The 22,560-nt window shown below is 39.0% G+C and overlaps 1 protein-coding gene across 1 annotated transcript; it reads right to left on the bottom strand.

Annotated features, from left to right (window-relative positions):
* Positions 1-10,334: 10,334 nt before the first annotated feature.
* LOC142525869 (uncharacterized) lies at positions 10,335-15,293 on the bottom strand. The gene is made up of 7 exons (XM_075630154.1): positions 15,123-15,293; positions 14,612-15,076; positions 13,579-14,491; positions 12,670-12,969; positions 11,919-12,366; positions 10,937-11,834; positions 10,335-10,379 (listed from the first exon to the last, which is right to left on the bottom strand). Exons 1-7 carry the CDS (start codon positions 15,291-15,293, stop codon positions 10,335-10,337), a joined length of 3,240 nt encoding a protein of 1,079 aa, XP_075486269.1.
* Between the last annotated feature and the right edge of the window lie 7,267 nt (positions 15,294-22,560).

The raw sequence follows: 22,560 nt of genomic DNA, 5'->3' as shown, positions 1-22,560 counted from the left end.
ACATACAAAACAAGACAACAGTCGGATACTCCGGTGAGAATAAATCCCAGTATAAAACATGTATACATGCATGTCATGCCATTAATGCAAATCATAATACATAATCAGTAATTATGACACATTAGTGAATACAGATAAAACAATCTGATTCTTACTCTTTAACTTGACTCGTATATAAGTCTAGGGATCCCGGTGTGAATAAGATGTAACAGGTCTCCCACCTACTCTCCCAATCGTGGTGGCGTTACATCTTATTCCTAAACTTCGGTCTGGTCTGTATCGAAATCTACAATCGGAGTAAATCTGATCCGAAGCATCGATATCACCGAACGTTTAGAAAATTGGCGTATCTACCAATGACACTCCTATCTCAGTACATATATATAAATCAATATAAAGTACAAACAGAACAAGTATGTGATTTTGTTGGGAAACTCAAATTGAACCTCATTTGAGTTGTGTCTTCCCCAAACAAAACATGAATTATACCTTCTTGTCGTTCAGTCTTTATCGTGATCGAAGTCTCGATGTCGAATCTGTCAATATCAAATCTGAAATGGCAATGTTGAGATGCATTCTATCAATCTCTATTCAATTCAACACATCTACGAATCAATGATCAATCTTGACGGTATAACGGCGTAATCTTTCGATACCGATCAACTCAAACAATAAGAATCTCAACATATATCAACAAACCATAATCCTCAATTCATAACCAACATAATATACTCGTTAGCATCTCAGAATCTACAGAAATCGGAATATGTATATGCTGGAAATTGAGAACAATCATATACGATATTATTTCTTCAATCCGTTTACGTTTCTACGATGTACAAAATCTCAAGAACATATATCTCTACTCAAATCATCATTCCTCCAACATATAGATTTTAAAACATGCTGGAAATGAACAATACTTACATCCCCTTGTAGCACTTGAGAGAGGAGCAATAATCTATGTTTGGATTGAAGTTGGGATGGTTAAATCTTGAGTAATCACAATTCAAAGATGGAATGAAGCTTGAGGGAATTTGCTGAACTTGCTCTCCCTTTCTCTCGGTTCTTAGGCTAGCAAAGAAGGAAATGAAGACACATACACCTTATATGCATGGCCAGGACAAGTGTTATTATTTTTCAATAAACACGTTGCACCGCGGGTGCGGTGGCTTCTTGACCGCAGGTGCGGTCTGCTCTCGGCAGCCCTATCCAAAATGCAGAGCCATCGACCGCGGGGGCGCTCTGATTTACACCGCGGGTGCGCTCACCCTGCTGTAGCAGCACCGCGGGTGCGCTGCCTCTGGGACCGCGGGTGCGGTGTTGCTACTGTAATTCTATTCAACTTTCTGTCCATGCACTGCGGATGCAGTCCTTCTTTAGGCGCGGGTGCGCTCATGCTACTGTAATTCTTCCACAATTCATGACCTCAACCGCGGGTGCGGTCCTTTCGTTACCGCAGGTGCGGTCTATATCTCATGCAACACTTCATAGTCTCATTTAGTGCCTCTCATTACATGTCATGCATACTCATATCTTCCGAATATCACATCAATGAAGACTAATAAATATCAAGCCTTACATCTAGTGAGTCTAAAGACTCAACATGTATAAATTGGGAGTAACGAGTAATACATAATAAAATCACATGAAACTTTAAAATAGAGTGTAGGTACTTGAAATTTGAACTTGCATACTTAAAAGCCGGAACGTAACATACTTGAAACTTGTGCATACATACAAAAACATAGACGTGACATCATCATAAGACTTTTCTTAAACATGCTTGCATACTTGTACATACTTGAACATTCATAAACTTCATCATTTTTGCGCAGAGGCATGTTTCAAAGCAAGTGACCCATACATAAATACGCCTGATCAGACTAAACCACAGTACTGGGCTGACAGGGAAGATCCACTATCACATACATGAGATCCCCGTTCATGCTTTAACGGGTGGATTGGTCCCCGTTCATGCTTTAACGTTTCTCAATCCTAATATAAACTCGTTCATGCTTTAACGGGGTGGAGAGGTCCTCGGCCACGTTCACCGACTTCCAAACCCATTCATAATTTGGTCACGAGACATTTAGCATACCTCAAAAACTTAAAATATTTTCTTTTGCACGTCGAACATAATTACTTGGCGTTGAGGGATTCGTTGGATCTCGCTTGGGGCCGCTGCTGCAACATACTAACATGAGTTCAAACACTTATCTTTCATAGCTTAGACGTAGGTACTCGTGCTCACCACCGAAGTAAATAAATAGCTTATGACATTCTAAATCTCTCGGGACTTGACCTCGTTTAATAATCATACTAAGCCATGATATAGAGCCCCAAAACAAATCCTATATTTTTAAATAAATAAATTTAAATTATCGTACTAAACAATGATATAGAACCGCGAAGCAAATAAAAAAAAAAATTTTTAGAGCGGGGTACACGGACCCCGTGTTGGGGTCCGGGAATGGGTCCGGGTAGGCTCGAAAATTTCATATTTTGGAATGAAAATGGACACGGACTCCGTGTCGAGGTCCGGGAAGAGGTCCGTGTAGCCTTTGGACGTGGAAATTCACTAACTTAATGATTCATTCTTTCAACCCAAGCCTAAGGACCATGAACCAACACCTCAAGACTCATCCTAGGATGCTATTACATTGATTCGAACCCGTACAAACACCCCAAACATCCCCAAGCATCGTCAAACAACTTCAATACACAATAACCCGTAATTCGACATCGTTTCGCTTCCTACGACTCCTATTACATCCCAAGCCACCGACCCAAACGAACCACCAAATAACACCTAAACACATCTCACAACATATCTAAATGTAGTAGCACAAGCCCGGCGGTACCCAATGAAGCCTGCAACATATAACTTCAAAACATGATAACATCATTTTCATAAGATCGCAGGTTTGAGCAGTCCCACGAAAACAATCATAACTCACTCTTTTCTTACCCAAATATTTCGTATTTTATATCAAATCGAAGGTATCGAAAAGTTCTACGTTTCATAAGTTGAACGTTTTTCCAGAAAATCGACCGAAAAATCGCAGTAATTAAAAAGACAGCAAATTCGAGTTTTCATAACCAAAAACCATTTCAAAAAGTGATTCAACCATATTTGCTCAAACTCTTACATAACATATACATGATTTTCATATAATAAACATCAAAATATTTACTATGACAAGATCGATGCAGAAACGAAAGAATATACATGCCTTTGATCTTTAAAACTCACGATACTGTGAATATCGAAGCGACACGGAGCTGGAAATGATCCGGGCGACTTGAGGCAGGATTTTTTTTTCTGCTAAACCAACGAAGGATTGCTGAAGGAAATATGGAGAGGTAGATGATGAAAAAGGAAGTTGATGGAAGAGAGTTTCAAAGAAACTTCTCTTCTCCTTCACCAAACCAAAAATGAAAATGTGCACGTGTGTATTGGTAGAATAAATGGGTGATGTGAGTTTGACCAAAACAAATGAATAAAACGTGTGTGTGTGTGCAAGTGTAGTAAGTTATTTAGTTAATGATAATTAAGGGTTTTAAATTAATAATTAACTTGTTAATTAAGGCTACCAATCCACTAACAACCTTACTAAAAAAAACCCAAAAGAAATAAAATAAAATATATAATTGATAAACTTTAAAATCTTAAAATAACCTATTATTTAAATTAGGCTTTAAAATGTTAAAAATTCATAAATATTTTAAAATGCCTCAATCCTAACTTAAAATAAAATACCACATTTTAAAATTGCCAAAATCGTCGCCGGTCTCTTTCCCTCAATCCAACATCGAATATTCGCCTGAAACATAAACTCGAGAAAATATTTTAACGTGCATCAAATAAACATAAATAATTAAAATAATGAAATTTCATAAATCATGCATCTCTAAAATCATTTTAAACTTAAATAATTAATTTAACAAATTAAATAAATGCACGGATTTTACGTATACTGATTTTGGGTTCTACACTTGTCTTTCAAGTCATGGTCACACCATTCCTTGTGAGTCTGCAATTCCTCAGTAGTGCAGTCAGTTGGAGCCTCAACAGGGGACAACTCAGTAAATGTATACGCTATCATTTCCGAATTCAAGACGATTTTCAGATTTCTTAGCCAATTGAGGTAATTAGGTCCAGTTAATACATGTTTGTTGAGTATTACAGATAGCGAATTGCGAATCGAAGATATTGTCAAAAAGTATTGAAAAGTAAAACAAATAAATGTTAATGACTATTTTAAAATATTTAGTAAGATATGAAGTATGGACTTTTACTTCATAAATTTTTACTCCCACTGTTTTGACATTTTTCACTACGTTCTAGTGAAAACGGGAAACTCCTTTCCTCAGTAGGTACGTAAGGTCCAATTAGCAAATCATGATTTTGAATAATATCAGTCAATCGCAATTCCTAAGAGGTAGTTTCCAATTGCATCACCATGCAACCCTCTACGTAAACTTTTGCCTCACATTTGATTAGGACCCAATAATATGACGTCGTTCATCTTACCCATCGATGTTGAACCTTAATGGACGGTCGCCATGAGTTTCCTCAATAATATGAGCCGAAATCATGGGAGTTCCACGTAGTTCACATCACCATGTCAATGGATGTCACAGCTTTCCGGTGTCCAAGGCCCCCTCAATAATATGAGCCGAGCCCCAAACACGGGTAGCGTTCATCATGCACCCACTGTCGATGGAAGACATGGAAATTATAAACAACTTTATAATTCCCCTTTTCGGGCTTGATATTAATTTTGAATCTTATTCAAAATGAGGGTTTTTAATTTTGAAAGGTCTCATCATTAATTTTATTTAAAAGATCGCCATGTTTGATCGTATATTTGCCGGATTCATGCAACTTTGTTATTATCATAATAATAACGCACGTACTCATTATTTATAACATATCATGCATATATTATAAACAGTAAACAAAACAAGGATGGTCAATCGCCCCAAAACGAATGGCCCGTGTGAGCTAAACACGGGCCTAGGTCCAATCCTAGGGAAATGCATGGGATGCAAATGCAACTATTACATAAGCTTCCAATATTTACATGTATTCGATCTTCATAATCATCAAGGCCACCATCTTCCAATCTTGATCTTCCGCTATACTAATATTTACAAATAAATATCCATGGCAAATAGGGATACATCTCATGGGGTGGGAACGGGCCATAAAACAAGCCCACTTTATAAATTGATAATTTTACAATCATTGAACACAAAATATCCTAGCATACACCTAGCAAATTGGCTTGGGCTTTTGATCATCCTTCATGCATAATATCTCATATCATACACCATCAATTAATTATCACAATAATCAATTAATCCAATATTATATATCTTGATCCAATCACTAACCGCCACGATTATAAACTAAATTAACAAAGTATTCAAACTCTTTTGTCTAATTTCTAATTAATTTATTTATAACCGAATTTCTTGTAAATCACCATTTACTATAAATAATTAAAGTCCAACTTCAAGAGAAAATATGTACAACTTTTGTAAATTTAAACTTAAGGGCCCAAAAATCATTTTTTCACCAAAAAAAATTTTGGCCAATTTAAATTCACAAATTGTGTTAGCCATCTAATGGCCCAACAACTTCAAGGTCCATGACACTTTGATATTCCAAACACTTTTGGAAACCCTAGTCGTCATCGCCGTCGCCGGATTCCGGCCAACTTGCACACAAAATTTTTTTTTTCGAAGGGGGCTTCGGGCAGCCCCTCGGGCTGCCCTTGCTACCCGAAATAAACAGCCCCTCGGGCAGCCCGAGCTGCCTGAAATGGGCAGCAACTTGCCGCCCAAAAATGGCCTTTGATTTGTCGTTTAGATTGTCTCATGCGTTTAGAAATTGACCCCAATATAATATCATGTATTTGCTACACTAAAATTGTAACCATAGCTCTGATACCACTTGAAAGGGGATCGGTTACGGTGCCCAGTTGCGCAACGGAAGTTTTGTAAGAATATTTTTCAACAAGAAAACAAAACCGAGCACCCACTAGTAGTGGTGCAGCAAATAACATAACACAGAATTATGTCATACATAGTGTGTTATAGAAATATACCTATCAATCTCAAGAGATTGATGATGGCTCCAACTAAGGTGTAAACACCTTAGCTCTTGAATGGCAAGACAAATCTTCAAGCCTCCTTGTTCTTGGACTCCTTTCTTCAAAATTAGATCCACAACTAACAAGGTAGATCCAATTTAATTTTGCACTAGAAAAATTAGAGCATTTTTCTTTGAGAAGCGTGTGCTTTCATCAACAAGTGAAGAAGCAAAAATGGAGGAGAATCCATGTCAAAAATTCGGCCACCATAGTCAAAGGGAGAGAAGGGAGAGTTTTCTTGGTGTGTGAAAAAGTTGTTGTGTCCCAAAAGCATGCCATGCCTTGGATGTGGAAAAATTTGTCTCCGAACTCTTAACCTCCCATGCACATTTTATTTGGGTTTGTAACAATTACAAGGCCCATTGACTTTTATTTAAATGTCTCACACATTTGAAACCATTTAAACATTACTTGATTTTACTCAAGCCCACTAGTTTAACAATTATTTTTAATTGGGCTCTACAAGGTCCAATGTTGTTTTATTAATTCAACACTTGAATTAATTTAATTATTTGGACTCTACTAGGCTCACTAGTGTTTAATTAATTCAACACTTGAATTGATTTAATTTAGTCCATAATAATGTTTATGAAAATCACAATTTTCAAATACATTATTTATTTGGCCAACTTTTAATTTAGCAACACTTCCTCAAATTAAAAGTTACATTCCCCTTATAGAAGTCATACTTCTATTTTATTTGCGCTTATAAACTCTTTTATAAGCCGTTCAACACATTGAACTATTTTACTTCTCAATGAGATCTAAAAAGTTAGCACTTGTGTGATCCTCAATGGTTCAATGATACAACTAGGCGTGGGTTCACATCACAATGTGATTCAGGACTAAACATGTCCTTATTCGAGCATACCCCAGTTGCTCCATTCTTACTTATCAACTCCTTTTTAATAAGAACGTCAGAACTTAAGTCTGATAGTACCCAACCAATCATGTTAAACGCCTAGCAGCATCGCTTACATGATTCCCTAGGTATCAAATGATAGTGCCTGCAAGAACCAATCAATTATGGTTAGCGTACAGTACGGTCCCTTCAACTCATATATCCCGATCGATTCGACAACCATTGGTATATCGAGAGTTGTCAATGAATCGATACTATGTGTCATGTCGTAGTTGCATCGATGGTGTAATCTATGAAACACATTTCATAATTACCACAATACTCTGATCAGAGATTTCATACTACACATACATGTGATCACAAAGGATATCCATACCCGAAGATAAGCGGTGAATCCCCAACTACAATGCATCGACTCATATATGTTTCGACAAAACACCCAACCTTGCCACCTGATGACCCCATGAGAGTCGGTAAACAAGTCAAAGTGTAATGCTAGCACATATAGTCTCAATGTTGTCTCGAATCATAAGGACTAATGGTGTACAACCATAAACTAGGACGTTTCCACTCGATACGTGAGAACCACTTGGAAAATCCTTTATGGAGGGTTATTCGGTGCACTCTACAAAGAGCACCTATCTGCATGTTCGGACATCACAATGTCCCCTACCAATGAAACATGGTACTCACATCGTAGATACTAGTCTCAAACTCGAGCGGCCTATATCCTTCTTAGCGGCGGCTGAATCAACTAGGAACTATTTAGAATATACAGTATTCCAAATATAAGTTTCATGATACTCATCATATGAGCATCTCATATTCTTTCTACTATTTGTATATTCAAGGATTTTATCTATGCAACTAGCATGGGTATACAGATAAAGATGTGCCAAAACAATAATTTCAAATATTATTAAAATAAAGATTGTTTATACAAAGAGTTTCATTGTAAAAACTCGGCCAACACTTGGCTCGACGGGCACCTACTCTAACATGGAATGCATAAGTAACGGCAGTAGCATAATCCAAAGGACGCATCATCATAACATTATTCTGTATGGTGGGTCGTAAGCCATCCATGAAGTGTCTAAGCTTCTCTTCAGCATCCATGGCAATAAGGGGTACAAAGTGACAACTCCTATCAAATTTCTTCATAAATTCAGCAACACTATCGTCTCCATGATGGAGAGTCATAAATTCCATCTTTAATCTCCCTCTGACATCAGCAGTAAAATATTTCTCGTAGAATATAGTTTTGAATTGAGCCCAAGTAAGTGTAGCAAGGTTAACACCCTGCTCGGCTCCTTCCCACCATGAAGAAGCGTCATCTCTAAATAGATAAGTAGTACACCTCACACGGTCAGCATCTCCCATATCCATATAGCGATAGTGTACCTCGAGTGAACGAATCCAACTCTCAGCAGCAAAGGGATCGGTAGTGCCAGAAAATTCATTCGGCCCTAGCCTCCGAAACTGATAATATATGTCATGTTGTGGCCTAAGTGCCTGCTGCATCTGCTGTAACTGCTGCTGCAACTGCTGCTGCTGTAACTGTTGCTCGAAGAGACGAGCCATCCCTTCTAAAGCACGAGTAGCAGAATCCCCTGGAGGAGGTGGTGGTGGTGGTGCATTCCCTTGACGCTTCACACTGTTCTCTGCTTGGTTTTCATTGACAGGGGCACGTCTAGGAGGCATTTTATCTGAACGTTTTCCAAATTCTAACGTAACCAACATGCATTTAAATCTAAGTTTTCTAGTCATGTGACATATCCTAATTAATTTAGCAATTTAAGCATGCACAACATAAGTACTCAAAAAGCTAGTAAACATTTTACGTAAACATATTATTCATGCCATCATGCAGGTAACATCATATTAAATCATATAAATCATGTAAAACTTACAAATTGAGGCTTGACGACTGATCTTCCTGGCGCTGATGGTGGCACAACCCTTTGCAGAACCATTGCTCTGATACCAACTGAAACGTCTGCTTAATCGTTTTCTTAATATGTGCTAGAAATTTTTTTTTCCTCTTACATATATATATATAAATACTTTCAAAATATCTTGCACCATTTTTAAAAATAAACAATTAACTAACATTTAAAAATCAAAGGAAAATATTTTAAATCGTCAAACATTTTATCAAACCTAAAAATACCATTTGAAAAGTATAGCCCATACTAAACTTCTCAAAAAAATCTCTCAACAAGCATAAATAAAATGTCGTAAAATCTTTTGACATAACTTAAAATCATGAATCATAGCTAGTGCGGAAAACTAGCGTCCGTCCTCGAATTATGTGCATCTTCAGTCCATCAAAGTCATCCATCAAGACCTCCATTGTCACGCCCCAAAACTCGGGAATGACACCGGCGTTGTTTAACAATCACACAATCGCAACAACAAGCCTCTTGTAGCACAGTATAAACCGAACCAGTTTATATATCATAATCTTAAATTAAATAACCATTGTCTTTACAATTCCCGAAATAAATAAGACGACATAGTTTTAATGCGAAAACGTAAATCTACTTAGAAATAACTTAAACTGTATTCCTTGAACGTTCACCATCCCCAGAACTGTTCGGACTCCTCATCCTCGAGTTCTTCTTCGGGCTTATCTGGGAAGGGTTGTAAGGGGGTGAGTATTTGGGAATACTCAGTAACTGGGGGAAAATCGAGCACAATAAAGACAACATGCATAAATTTCGAGAATAAAACATGACTTGCATACATACTTCATAAACATGCATAACATTGACACAGCACTGCGACTCATCAACTTTCTACGGTTTACTGACGTCAGTCCCTAATTTTTACTCCTCTAAGGGGACGAGGCCGTATAGCGGTTATGTCCCCCACCGCGTAAGGGTACGTCATGGTTGGGATTTCCTCCCGTATACAGTCGACTCCTTACAGTGCTTTTGAAATCGTATGACAATTACACGAAAAGAGTAGAAAGGATATTGTACTTGAGTGTATTTTCAAAAACCGAAAAATTCACATATGCATAAAATTCGAAACTTTGAGTTTTAAAAACAGCCCACTTACAGTATGTATTTATGCTAGGAACGTAGGTGTTTGGCTTCGAGAATTGGATTGCTTCTCCTTCTTGCTCAGACGGCGCTTCGGCTTCGATTTTTAGGCTAATGTTGGGACGATATTCGGGCAGAGTTTCGGCTAGGGGATTGCTGAAAATTTCGAGATTTCAACAAAGGGGATTTCGAAATTGTGGTGTCTTGTGGAGTAAGGGGATGGCCTATTTATAGTTGAGGGGAGTGGAATGGAATATGGCATCAAAATCCCACATATTTGTACTCAAGATTCACACGATTTTTTTCCTAAGAAAATCATTCCATGGTGAGTTGATTTTGTTACCAATTTATGAGATTCATTCCTTAATCCCTTGCCCCTCAATATTTTCGAAAATTAGGTTGCTAGGTGGGAAGGATTTTGAGCCATCTTGGATGATATATTTCCCAATCACACTAGTATCTATCCATCACCATAACCAGGAAATTAATCTAGGAGGGATTTTCGAAATCTCTAGCAATTATCATGCCTCGACCCTTTTACTTTGTATGATACTCCAATCATGCAAATATTCTTTCCAATTTTCGAAGATTAGCATACCTTAGTGTAGGTATTATTGACTTGGTAAAAAGATTTCCAACAATTAATTTCCCAAGGTGCATATCTTATTATCCTACAAATTTCCTTACAATTGTTAATTGTATCTTTAAAAAATTTTCGGTCCTCACATCCCTCCCTCCTTATGAGAAGTTTCGTCCTCGAAACTTGGGCTGGCTTGGTCTCCAAACAAGTAGGGATAATCCATTCGCATTTTCTCTTCCACTTCCCAAGTTGCTTCTCGCTCGGTGTGGTTGGACCACTGTACCTTGACGTAAGGGATGATGCGTCGTCTGAGGACTTGTTCCTTGGTGTCCACGATTCTAATAGGGATTTCTTCGTATTTCAGTCCTTCTCCCAAGTTTCCTTCGATCAAGAGCGGTTCTACTTCCAATACGTGACTTGGGTTTGGAATGTACTTCCTTAGTTGGGACACATGGAACACGTTGTGTATCCTTGACATGCTTGGTGGTAATGCCAGTCTGCATGCTAGCGTGCCCACTCTTTCCAAGATTTCAAAGGGTCCAACATATCGAGGGTTCAATTTCCCGACCTTACTGAATCGGACAACTCCTCTCATAGGCGAGACTTTCACATAAGCCTTCTCGCCCACATGGAACTCCACAGGCCTTCTCCTAAGATCTGCCCAACTTTTCTGTCGATCTTGAGCTGCCTTGAGTTTCTCTCGGACAATTTTAACCTTGTCCACAGTCATCTGCACTAGCTCGGGTCCCACTAAGGCTTTCTCTCCGACTTCGTCCCAATAAAGTGGTGATCGACATTTTCTTCCATAAAGGGCTTCGTATGGGGCCATTCCGATGCTGCTGTGATAGCTGTTGTTATAAGCAAACTCAATTAAGGGTAGATGAGTGCTCCAGTTGCTACTGAATTCAAGAGCGCAAGCTCGCAGCATATCTTTTAAGGTCTGTATGGTTCTCTCCGTTTGTCCATCGGTTTGAGGATGATAGGCAGTACTGAGGGTCACTTTCGTTCCCATGGCCTCTTGGAAGCTCTTCCAAAATCGCGAAACGAACCTCGGGTCTCTGTCAGATAAGATGCTAACTGGCACTCCATGCAGTTTCACGATGTTGTCCATGTACAGTGAAGCCAACTTATCGAGGTTGTAATTCATGCGGACGGGTAGGAAGTGTGCAGTCTTTGTGAGTCTGTCCACGATCACCCATATACCGTCGTGGCTTTGCCTAGACTTTGGCAATCCTACCACAAAATCCATGGAGATATGCTCCCACTTCCATTCGGGAATTTCCAAAGGTTGCAGTAATCCCCCAGGTCGCTGGTGTTCTGCTTTGACCTGCTGGCATACCTGACATCTGGAGACGAATTCAGCTACATCTCTCTTCATGCCATTCCACCAGAAACTATTCTTGAGGTCCATGTACATTTTCGTACTGCCTGGGTGGACTGAGAATTTTGACTTGTGCGCCTCTGCCCTTATCTCTTGGCGAAGGTTATCACTGTCGGGCACACACAGTCTCCCTTTCATCCACAAGATTCCCTTATCGTCAATCTGATGATCTTGAGACTTCCCTTCTCTGACCTGCTCCTTAAGTTTAGTCAGTACCGGGTCTCGATCCTGGTTTAACTTGACGTTCTCCTGTAGGCATGGCTGGGCAGAGAGGGACGCTAGAGTTACCTTGCCACGGCCCTTCCGACTTAGCGCATCGGCCACTTTGTTCGCTTTACCCGGATGGTAGCTTATGGTCAAATCATAATCTTTCAGAAGTTCGATCCATCGCCTTTGCCTCATATTAAGTTCCTTTTGGGTGAACAAGTACTTGAGGCTCTGATGGTCTGTGAAGATTTCACATTTAGCACCATAGAGATAGTGCCTCCAAATCTTTAAGGCGAAGACAACCGCTGCTAGTTCCAGGTCATGAGTAGGATAATTCTGCTCATGCGGTTTCAACTGCCTTGATGCGTAGGCGATCACTCTTCCTTCCTGCATGAGTACGCATCCAAGACCTTCCTTAGATGCGTCACTGTAGATGGTAAAATCCTTATTCTCTGCAGGCAATATTAACACTGGTGTGGATGCGAGTTTCTCCTTCAATGTCTGGAAACTCTTCTCACAATCGTCATCCCAGATGAATTTAGAATTCTTCTGTGTGAGCTTCGTCAGTGGCACGGCTATCGAGGAGAACCCTTCAACAAACTTTCGGTAGTAACCCGCCAATCCAAGAAAGCTTCTGATATCGGTGGCGTTCTTAGGTCTCGGCCACTCGGTAATTGCCTCTACTTTCCTTGGGTCCACTGACACTCCTTCTCTTGAAATCACGTGTCCTAGAAACGACACACTCCTTAGCCAGAATTCACACTTGCTGAACTTAGCGTATAGCTTATTCTCTCTTAAGGTCTGTAGTGCAAAGTGAAGGTGCTCCTCATGGCTCGTCTCGTCAGGAGAATAGACGAGGATATCGTCGATGAATACCACTATGAACTGATCCAGGAATGGCTTGAACACTCTGTTCATCAGGTCCATGAATGCTGCCGGTGCATTGGTCAGACCAAAAGACATCACTGTGAATTCGTAATGCCCATACCTGGTTCGAAAGGCTGTCTTGGGGATATCTTTAGCCCTGACCTTCAACTGGTGATAACCTGTCTTCAGATCCAGTTTAGAAAAGATGGCGGCTCCTTTAAGCTAATCAAACAGATCGTCTATCCGAGGTAGAGGGTACCTGTTCTTGATGGTGATCTTGTTTAATTCTCTGTAGTCGATGCATAATCTCATACTACCGTCTTTTTTCTTTACGAAGAGTACTGGAGCTCCCCACGGGGACACACTCGGTCGAATCTTTCTTTTATCTATCAATTCTTGGAGTTGTTCTTTTAATTCCTTGAGTTCGGCTGGTGCCATTCTGTAGGGTGCTTTAGAGATTGGTGCAGTACCGGGAACCAAGTTGATTTCGAACTCAATCTCACGGTCCGGGACCGTCCCTGAGAGCTCTTCAGGAAAAACATCTGGGAACTCTCTCACTATCAGAATGTCTTCCAGTTTCATTTCGACTTCTTCTTTTCCTTCCCTGACCATCGCTAGGTAGATGTCCTCCCCGGATTTCATGGCTTTCCAGGCTTGAGATGCGGAAAGTAGCAACTTTCGTTCCCTGGATTTACCATGAAACACGACTTCCTTCTGCTCTGCGGTTAGGAGTTTAACTCTCTTCCCTTTACAATCTACTATTGCACTGTTTCTTGCTAACCAATCCATTCCTAAGATTACGTCGAAATCGACCATGATTAGCTGTATCAAATCGGCGCTAAAAGTCTGATCACTAATACTGATTCTACAATCTCTGTAAATCTCGTTCGTTTCAACGGCTCTATTAGTAGGTGTGGCTATTCGGAAAGGTGCAGTTAGTTTATCAGGCTTACTTCCTAACTTCTTAGCAAACCTCTTAGACATAAAGGAATGTGTAGCACCACAGTCAAATAATGCGTAGGCAAGTACTGATTTAATTAGAATGGTACCTGACACGACTTCAGTTGCGTCGTCAGCCTCTTCCTGAGTCATGGCAAAGATCCTAGCATTGGGTTTGTCCTCCTTTGGTTTACTAGGGCCTGCTCCCGTATTTGGCCCAGTTCCTCTGTTTGGCCCTGCTGGTCGGTTGGCGGCGGTAGGACATTCTGCAATTCGGTGCCCCGCTTTTCCACATCCAAAGCATACACCGCTGGCCCTTCGGCATTCCCCGGTGTGCTTGAAGCCACATGTTGAGCATGGCTTGAGTCCTGGATTGTTATTGGCGGGGAATTTCCCTGAGGGAGGTCCACCCGACTGATTGGGCCTCTTGAAAATTGGTCTGCCCTGAGAAGGCGGGTTGACAGGGGGTCGCTTGTTCCTGTTTTCCCCTTCTCTTCGACGAATATCAGTTTCGGCTCAGATATCCGCACCCATCAAATCTGAAAAGTTGGCAGGTTGGTAGACCGCTAGAGCTGATTGGATTCTGCTGTTCAACCCCTTCTTAAAGCGGTGCAATTTCAGAACTTCATCCGCCATAATCGCTGGAGCATATGATCCAAGGGCATTGAACTGAGATGTATATTCCACTACTGACATATCTGGGGCCTGGCTGAGATTTTCAAACTCACTTAGCTTTTGTAGTCTGACTTCTGCCGGGTAGTACTGTTTCAGAAATGTTTCTTGGAAGATTCGCCATGTGATTGGTCCAGCAGCGGTCATAGCTGGCGAGACTGCTTCCCACCATTTAGCTGCCTTATCTTCCAAGAAGGGCACTATCACGTCCACTTTTAGTGCATCCGGGACTTCCAACAGTCTTAACTGAGTTTCCACGCTTTTTAGCCAACTCTGGCTAACTTCGGGGTCGGCAGCGCCACTGAAGGTTGGGCACCTGTTCTTGCGCAGTGACTCGTAATGAAACTTGACCCCATGCTGTGGTGGAGGTGGGGGCTGCTGATTAGCATTGGGGTTCACTAACCCCTGAAGTATTCGTCGCCACGATCGTGGCTATGGCCATTAGGTCTGCTTGATTGAGATTGAACTGAGGTGGAGGCCCGTTGCCTTCTTCATTAGTGTTGTTGTTGTTGTTGTTGTTGTTGTTGTTAGCATAACGGGGGTTGCGGTTCTGTCTTGGTGGTCTACCGGCCATTTCCTACAAGTCAAACGCTTCTAAGAATTTGTGGTATAAATCGACAAGATTGAATAGGTAAGTTATGCTCGAACAACTGAGTAAATAAACAAACATAATTTGGATATAGATTCACGACTGAGATAAATAATAATCATATTTTATTAATTTTCGAATTTAAAGAAACAACTGAATGAACAAAGCGTACTGAATGGAAATGTCATGCTGACTGAAAATAAAATAGCAACAATGGAAGGATAAACTCCTAGTAATAAGGAAAGGTAACTAAGGAACTCTAATCATCTATCTCTCCATCTCCTATGGCAGCTATGGGCTCATCGATCTCTATCGGCTCCTCTTCTTCCGGCTCCTCCTCCGGCTCCTTCTCTTGCAGTAGCTCCACCATGTGGGTGAGCTGGGCATTCTCTGCATTAAGCTGGGCCACCTGTGTCTTCCACCCCTGAACATCTGCCTCTGCCTCGTCCAATATATCTATGGTACTTTGATGGCGTAGTTCGTACCCCTTCTTATTCTCCTTGATCTTGTTCTTCAGCGCTTCACCCTGTTGAGTCAGCTGGTGGTTCACTTGGGCAATGCAGCTTATCGCCTCACTTAAATTTTCGAGTCTCCTCTTACCCTTGGCATTCTGCTGTTTCTCCTCTTCAAGTTCCTTGCGACAGCGCTCCGCATCCTCTCGTAGCTTTTCATTTTGATATTTGCATTGCTCTATGACGTCCCGTAGGTCCATGTTATCTCCCCTAACTAGTTCACCCTGATAGATAGACTGATTAAGGCGGACCTGAATCTCTTCTTTCTCAGCGGTTAAGGTTTCGACCTCACTCCTCCTCTCACTTAATTGGGCTCTAAGTCGTCGAATCTGGCGTGACTGGAAGTGAAGGGCAAGCTCCTTCAAACGAAGGGCAGCTTGGACACGAGTACGGGGTCGCATGGGAGTAGCTGGAGCCATTTCCTGAAATCAAAAATGGAAATGCTCAGAATCCGAAATAGACAGTATATAACAAGTGAGAATATGCAATATATATGAAATTTTCGAAATTTAAATAAATATATATATTTTTTTTTCCAAAAATGGAAAGTTTGGAATTTGACATATGGGTTCGAAGAATATGTCGAGAGGATTCCGGGACAATTGACGAAATCGAATTCGGAATTTCCTACGAGAAGTTATAGGGTCTACGAATTTCCTAAAACGGCAAAAACGACGTTTCGGAGGCCTAAACGAAGGATTTTCGCGATTTCAGCCTGTTGCTCACGAATTTAGGGTGGTGAGCCTTGCTCGTTGGGCCGTTTCGGAGGGGTAGCATCGGCCTCGAGTTAAAATTCCACCGAAAATTTTTAGGGTTTTTTTTTTTTTTCCACTCGGGATTATGAACCTGGCGGCTCTGATACCACTTAAATGTCACGCCCCAAAACTCGGGAATGACACCGGCGTTGTTTAACAATCACACAATCGCAACAACAAGCCTCTTGTAGCACAGTATAAACCGAACCAGTTTATATATCATAATCTTAAATTAAATAACCATTGTCTTTACAATTCCCAAAATAAATAAGACGACATAGTTTTAATGCGAAAACGTAAATCTACTTAGAAATAACTTAAACTGTATTCCTTGAACGTTCACCATCCCCAGAACTGTTCGGACTCCTCATCCTCGAGTTCTTCTTCGGGCTTATCTGGGAAGGGTTGTAAGGGGGTGAGTATTTGGGAATACTCAGTAACTGGGGGAAAATCGAGCACAATAAAGACAACATGCATAAATTTCGAGAATAAAACATGACTTGCATACATACTTCATAAACATGCATAACATTGACACAGCACTGCGACTCATCTACTTTCTACGGTTTACTAACGTCAGTCCCTAATTTTTACTCCTCTAAGGGGGCGAGGCCGTATAGCGGTTATGTCCCCCACCGCGTAAGGGTACGTCGTGGTTGGGATTCCCTCCCGTATACAGTCGACTCCTCACAGTGCTTTTGAAATCGTATGACAATTACACGAAAAGAGTAGAAAGGATATTGTACTCGAGTGTATTTTCAAAAACCGAAAAATTCACATATGCATAAAATTCGAAACTTTGAGTTTTAAAAACAGCCCACTTACAGTATGTATTTATGCTAGGAACGTAGGTGTTTGGCTTCGAGAATTGGATTGCTTCTCCTTCTTGCTCAGACGGCGCTTCGGCTTCGATTTTTAGGCTAATGTTGGGACGATATTCGGGCAGAGTTTCGGCTAGGGGATTGCTGAAAATTTCGAGATTTCAACAAAGGGGATTTCGAAATTGTGGTGTCTTGTGGTGTAAGGGGATGACCTATTTATAGTTGAGGGGAGTGGAATGGAATATGGCATCAAAATCCCACATATTTGTACTCAAGATTCACACGATTTTTTTCCTAAGAAAATCATTCCATGGTGAGTTGATTTTGTTACCAATTTATGAGATTCATTCCTTAATCCCTTGCCCCTCAATATTTTCGAAAATTAGGTTGCTAGGTGGGAAGGATTTTGAGCCATCTTGGATGATATATTTCCCAATCACACTAGTATCTATCCATCACCATAACCAGGAAATTAATCTAGGAGGGATTTTCGAAATCTCTAGCAATTATCATGCCTCGACCCTTTTACTTTGTATGATACTCCAATCATGCAAATATTCTTTCCAATTTTCGAAGATTAGCATACCTTAGTGTAGGTATTATTGACTTGGTAAAAAGATTTCCAACTATTAATTTCCCAAGGTGCATATCTTATTATCCTACAAATTTCCTTACAATTGTTAATTGTATCTTTAAAAAATTTTCGGTCCTCACATCCATTATCATATTCATAATCAATATCACCTGCATCAATCACACCTAGTGAGTCTAAAGACTCAACACATCATATTCTTGATAACGAGTACTACATATACAGATCACATACAACAGTGAAAAATACTTGTACTTAAAATATCGTTTTCATGAAGATGTATAAACTTTAAACAAATCCATTTTCATAAATATTTTCATGATGCATAAACTTTAAATAAAAACATTTTCATACACATTTTCATATAAATGTAAACATATTCATATTCGTATCCATATTCATATCAACTTATTCATATTCATATCAACATATTCATATTCATATTCGTGTTTGTTGAATTCAGATCGTGATTATGACTCGTATTCTTAAACATATTGGGCGATAGATCCATCTAGAGAAAACCACAGTACTCGGCGGCGGGGACACCAGCAACACTCTCATCGGAAAACTGGGCCTTGGCCAACGTATTAACATATTCTTATTCGTATCCGTATCCAAGGAAACACGATCGTCGGACTACCACTGGGACCATAACCCTCACGATATTTCCAACATATCACGTATTTAGTCACAATCCCTTCACGTCCTTCAACATGTTATCATCACTTAACAAAAATCATGAATATAATATCGTTTTTATTTTTTAAACCAAGCATGCATCATATCTTCTAAATGTCCAACAATTAACCCATAAAAATCCACGAACATTTAAAAATCATAATTTAACATATAAAAATTCATAAAAATCCATAATCATTGAAAATAATCATTTTAGCATATAAAACAGCATTTAAGACACTTCCATGACGCTTACTAATTTTCAGGTGTAAAAAGACTGTTTTATCCCTGAACGTGACATTTTATGTTTTTGACTTTTGCTTGATTTCTTTGACTCTAACATGACCCAAATAATTATTTAAGTTTAAATTAAAATTACAATAATTTTATTTAGCTTAAAAACTAGGCTTTTTAATTAATTCGTAATTAATCGTTTTGAAAGCGTTTTAATTCCGAAAAATCCCAAACTTTAATATAAAATTCCTAAATTCAAAATTTAGTTTTTTTATATTATTTTAGCCCTCGTGAACCACATTATAAATAAAGTTTTATGCATAATGACAATTAAATCATATTTAACATATAATCATGCATGTCACATAATCAATTAAGCAATTAAATCAATTAATTACTTATTTTTCATATTTTCTAGATTTTCATACAGTGGGATTACGTCGTCTTAATTTTGGACCTTACAGGTTTTTAAAAAACTGTTGTCTTTGATAAAGAAGAAATTCACAAAAACAATGGTTCCGTTGTCTTTTGAGTGTGGTTGAATATGGAATTTCTTGTAGAGATCTCTGCATATACATATTTATATATATGTGTGTGTGTGTGTACTGTTTAATATGATGTCTAACAATCGTGTCAATCTATGTGTCAACCAATGAGGTGACACACCTATTTGATATGATGTACCATATGTCACCTCATTGGTGGGCACAAATGTAGATATGGTTGGTGGACAATATAGCAAAACTATATGTATATATTTGTAAATGAATTTATAATAATATCTAAATAACCCACACTTATTATTCAAAGAAGCATAATTAATTTTGAATTTTTTTAAAAATACTATAAATATGATTGACCTCCAAGAAATTAAAATCGAAGTTTTTTAAAAAATACTACTGAATTAACATGATCATTATTAGCCTCAAAGAATAATATTTTAAAAATACTATTGAATTTATATGATTGGCCTCCAAGAAATTAAAACCCATTTAAAACACATTCCCAACAAACCTTGTTTTTGGCATTTTCCCAATGGCTTCTCAATTCGCAGGGTTCCTTTCTCTCCCAGATTCTCTGAAGGGGTCCTCTTCAATAAACTGGAGGATATCAAAGGCTTTACCAATTCTACAGTGTTTCCGAGAAATAGGCGTCACTTGTTTTTGATACTCGCTCTCTGTCTCGTTGTGCCATATGAAATGGCTTTGGCATCTAGAGAAAAGTGTTAAAGACCGGAACTTGGCACGCGAGTCAATGAGGAATGTTTGCAACATGTTATGTTCTTTCCGGAAAGTTCTAGCCTCGCATGAAGAAAGAAAATTCTAGAAGGTTCTGGAACACTCAATAGTTTGGTAGAAACAAGATGATTCATCTAGGATGTTTGTGAAGGGCCTTGAACATCCCCTAGAATCGTGTATGAGGATCCGGAATAGTGCTAGATTATTCTAGAATGGTGTAGCAACTTGAAGGGCCTTGAACATCCTTGAACATCCTAGAATAGTGCTAGATTATTTTAAAATGGTGTAGCAACTTAGAACACCTTAGAATAATGTGGTTGTATATGCAAGACAATAAAGTAGAGCACTCTATAATCTTTCCATTGTATATAATTTTAGAATATTCTAGAAAGTATTATGAGTAAAATAAATAGATTGATACATTTCATTTATAAAGGGCCCCAAGTTTCTCATCAAGTTTCTCAAGTTATAGCAACAATACATTTTCTCTCCAAACCTCTATTAAATTCTCTTGTGCTTTTGTTTGGATAATGCTTAATAATTTTTGGAGAAGTTTTCGTAAGTGTCGCACGGTGCTCCACCTAAAGAATCGGCACATGACAAAAGTCTGAATGGCCGAAGGGTCTTATGGACTTTCTTGAAAAATTTGCATGGAATCCATCACCGTAATATTCTCTCCAACTTCTCCAATGGATAACATGAACCATGTCCTAAGGTGGAGAGGAGACATTAGGCTTTGTTTTTCGTAAATCCCGAAGATTTGATGGCATCCAGGAAGAAGTGTATTTGACAGACAACAGGCCACCATTGCCTGATTTGCCAACTAGGATCTAATACATACATTATGTATTCTATCGTAAATCATTTTTTATGTATTCGATCCTAAATCATTTTTTGGTACATTATGTATTCAATCCTAGTTGGCAAATCAGGCAATGGTGGCCTGTTTTCTGTCAAATACACTTCTTCCTGGATGCCATCAAATCTTCGGGATTTACGAAAAAACAAAGCTTAATGCCTCCTCTCCACCTTAGGACATGGTTCATGTTATCCATTGGAGAAGATGGAGAGAATATTACGATGATGGATTTCATGCATGCAAATTTTTCAAGAAAGTCCATAAGACCCTTCGGCCATTCAGCCTTTTGTCATGTGCAGATTCTTTAGATGGAGCACTGTGCGACACTTTGTACTTATCTACTTGATTAGATTCGATTATCCAAAATTTTAGCCAAAGATATTTTGGTCTTTCGATTCTTTTGCTTTTGTGTTTTTAGAGTTAGGAATGACAAATAATAATAATATTATTATATTAATGTTAGGTCCACATTAAACTACAAAACTTTATTGTGCATGTTTTTCTTCAAATTTTAATCTATCTCCCAACCTTTTTTGCACTTCTTTATTTTATTATTAACTATAGTTTTAAGTCTCAAATGTAAATAAAAAAACTCATTGTTCTCATTTAGCTGTCCAATTAATTCCAAACCACATTCTTTACTAGTTATATAAGAAAAGGAAAATGTTTAATTAAATACAAGAAAACCATAATCTTGACACATTATAAATATATATGTCTCATGGTCGTTACAAGTCAGAATTTCTACCATGAACCTCAAAAAAATCACACAATCTGTTGTGAAAGTCAACCAAGAGCATACAACACATCCTAAAAAAAATAAAACGAAAAATAAAATAACCCCACAATGCCACAAAATTTTCTGAGACACACCATCCTCCAACAAAAACTCAAATCACTTCCACAACCTCCAAGTATATGATCAAATTATCCAGGTAAAATCTAAATTTCCGATCAGATGGATGGGGGATTTCAAAACACTGGGAGATATTTGGTGAAGTGATAAATAAAATATACTCGTCGACTAAGGTTATCTCGGGGGATCACTTTCAGGTTAAAAATACCTTGAGCAAAAACATTCCCAGCCCATCAACAGCCAACGATGCTAAGACCATGGAGAACTTGATGGGTTCAACATCTGGAGTTTCACATCTGCCGTGTATTGTATCGCAATGTGATCTTATGGAGCTCACATTTTCTCGTGCAAGGTTGTTAAGATTGTCGAGCTGATGCATGACTTGACATTGTACACGTGTTATGTTCGATAGCAGCAACAAAAGTCTGACCAAAATCAATCTTGGTAACTAATGTTATAGGCCGAATCCAGCAATAGGCCAGTCCCAACTTCCTATTTCATATCTGGTCTAGGCGATGGTTCTTTAACGGTACACTTAAATGACGAATTCCATGCCTGCCTCCCAATTAGCAAAAGAGTCTTCTTTGATGGGAGATGGTTCTTTGGTCGGACTTTTGTGAAGTCAACCTAGATACGATAGGTCGAAAACGATGAATAAATCAAGTGAGATGAATATTCTTACATAAGCTTTACATACATTATTACAT

The sequence above is a fragment of the Primulina tabacum genome, chromosome 15, assembly GCF_025594145.1.
Source record: "Primulina tabacum isolate GXHZ01 chromosome 15, ASM2559414v2, whole genome shotgun sequence".
Taxonomy (NCBI): Eukaryota; Viridiplantae; Streptophyta; class Magnoliopsida; order Lamiales; family Gesneriaceae; genus Primulina; species Primulina tabacum.
This window is presented reverse-complemented; position numbering and strand designations above follow the sequence as displayed.

Bases quoted from the DNA above. Each gene is read 5' to 3' on its own strand.
- LOC142525869 (XM_075630154.1), bottom strand. From the start codon at position 15,293: ATGGCCGGTAGACCACCAAGACAGAACCGCAACCCCCGTTATGCTAAC. The intron at 12,970-13,578 runs GTACTGCACCAA...TGTCGTTTCTAG, and splicing joins CGAAATCAACTTGGTTCCCG to GACACGTGATTTCAAGAGAA. The intron at 12,367-12,669 runs GTGACGCATCTA...ATCCGGGTAAAG, and splicing joins TAAGGATTTTACCATCTACA to CGAACAAAGTGGCCGATGCG.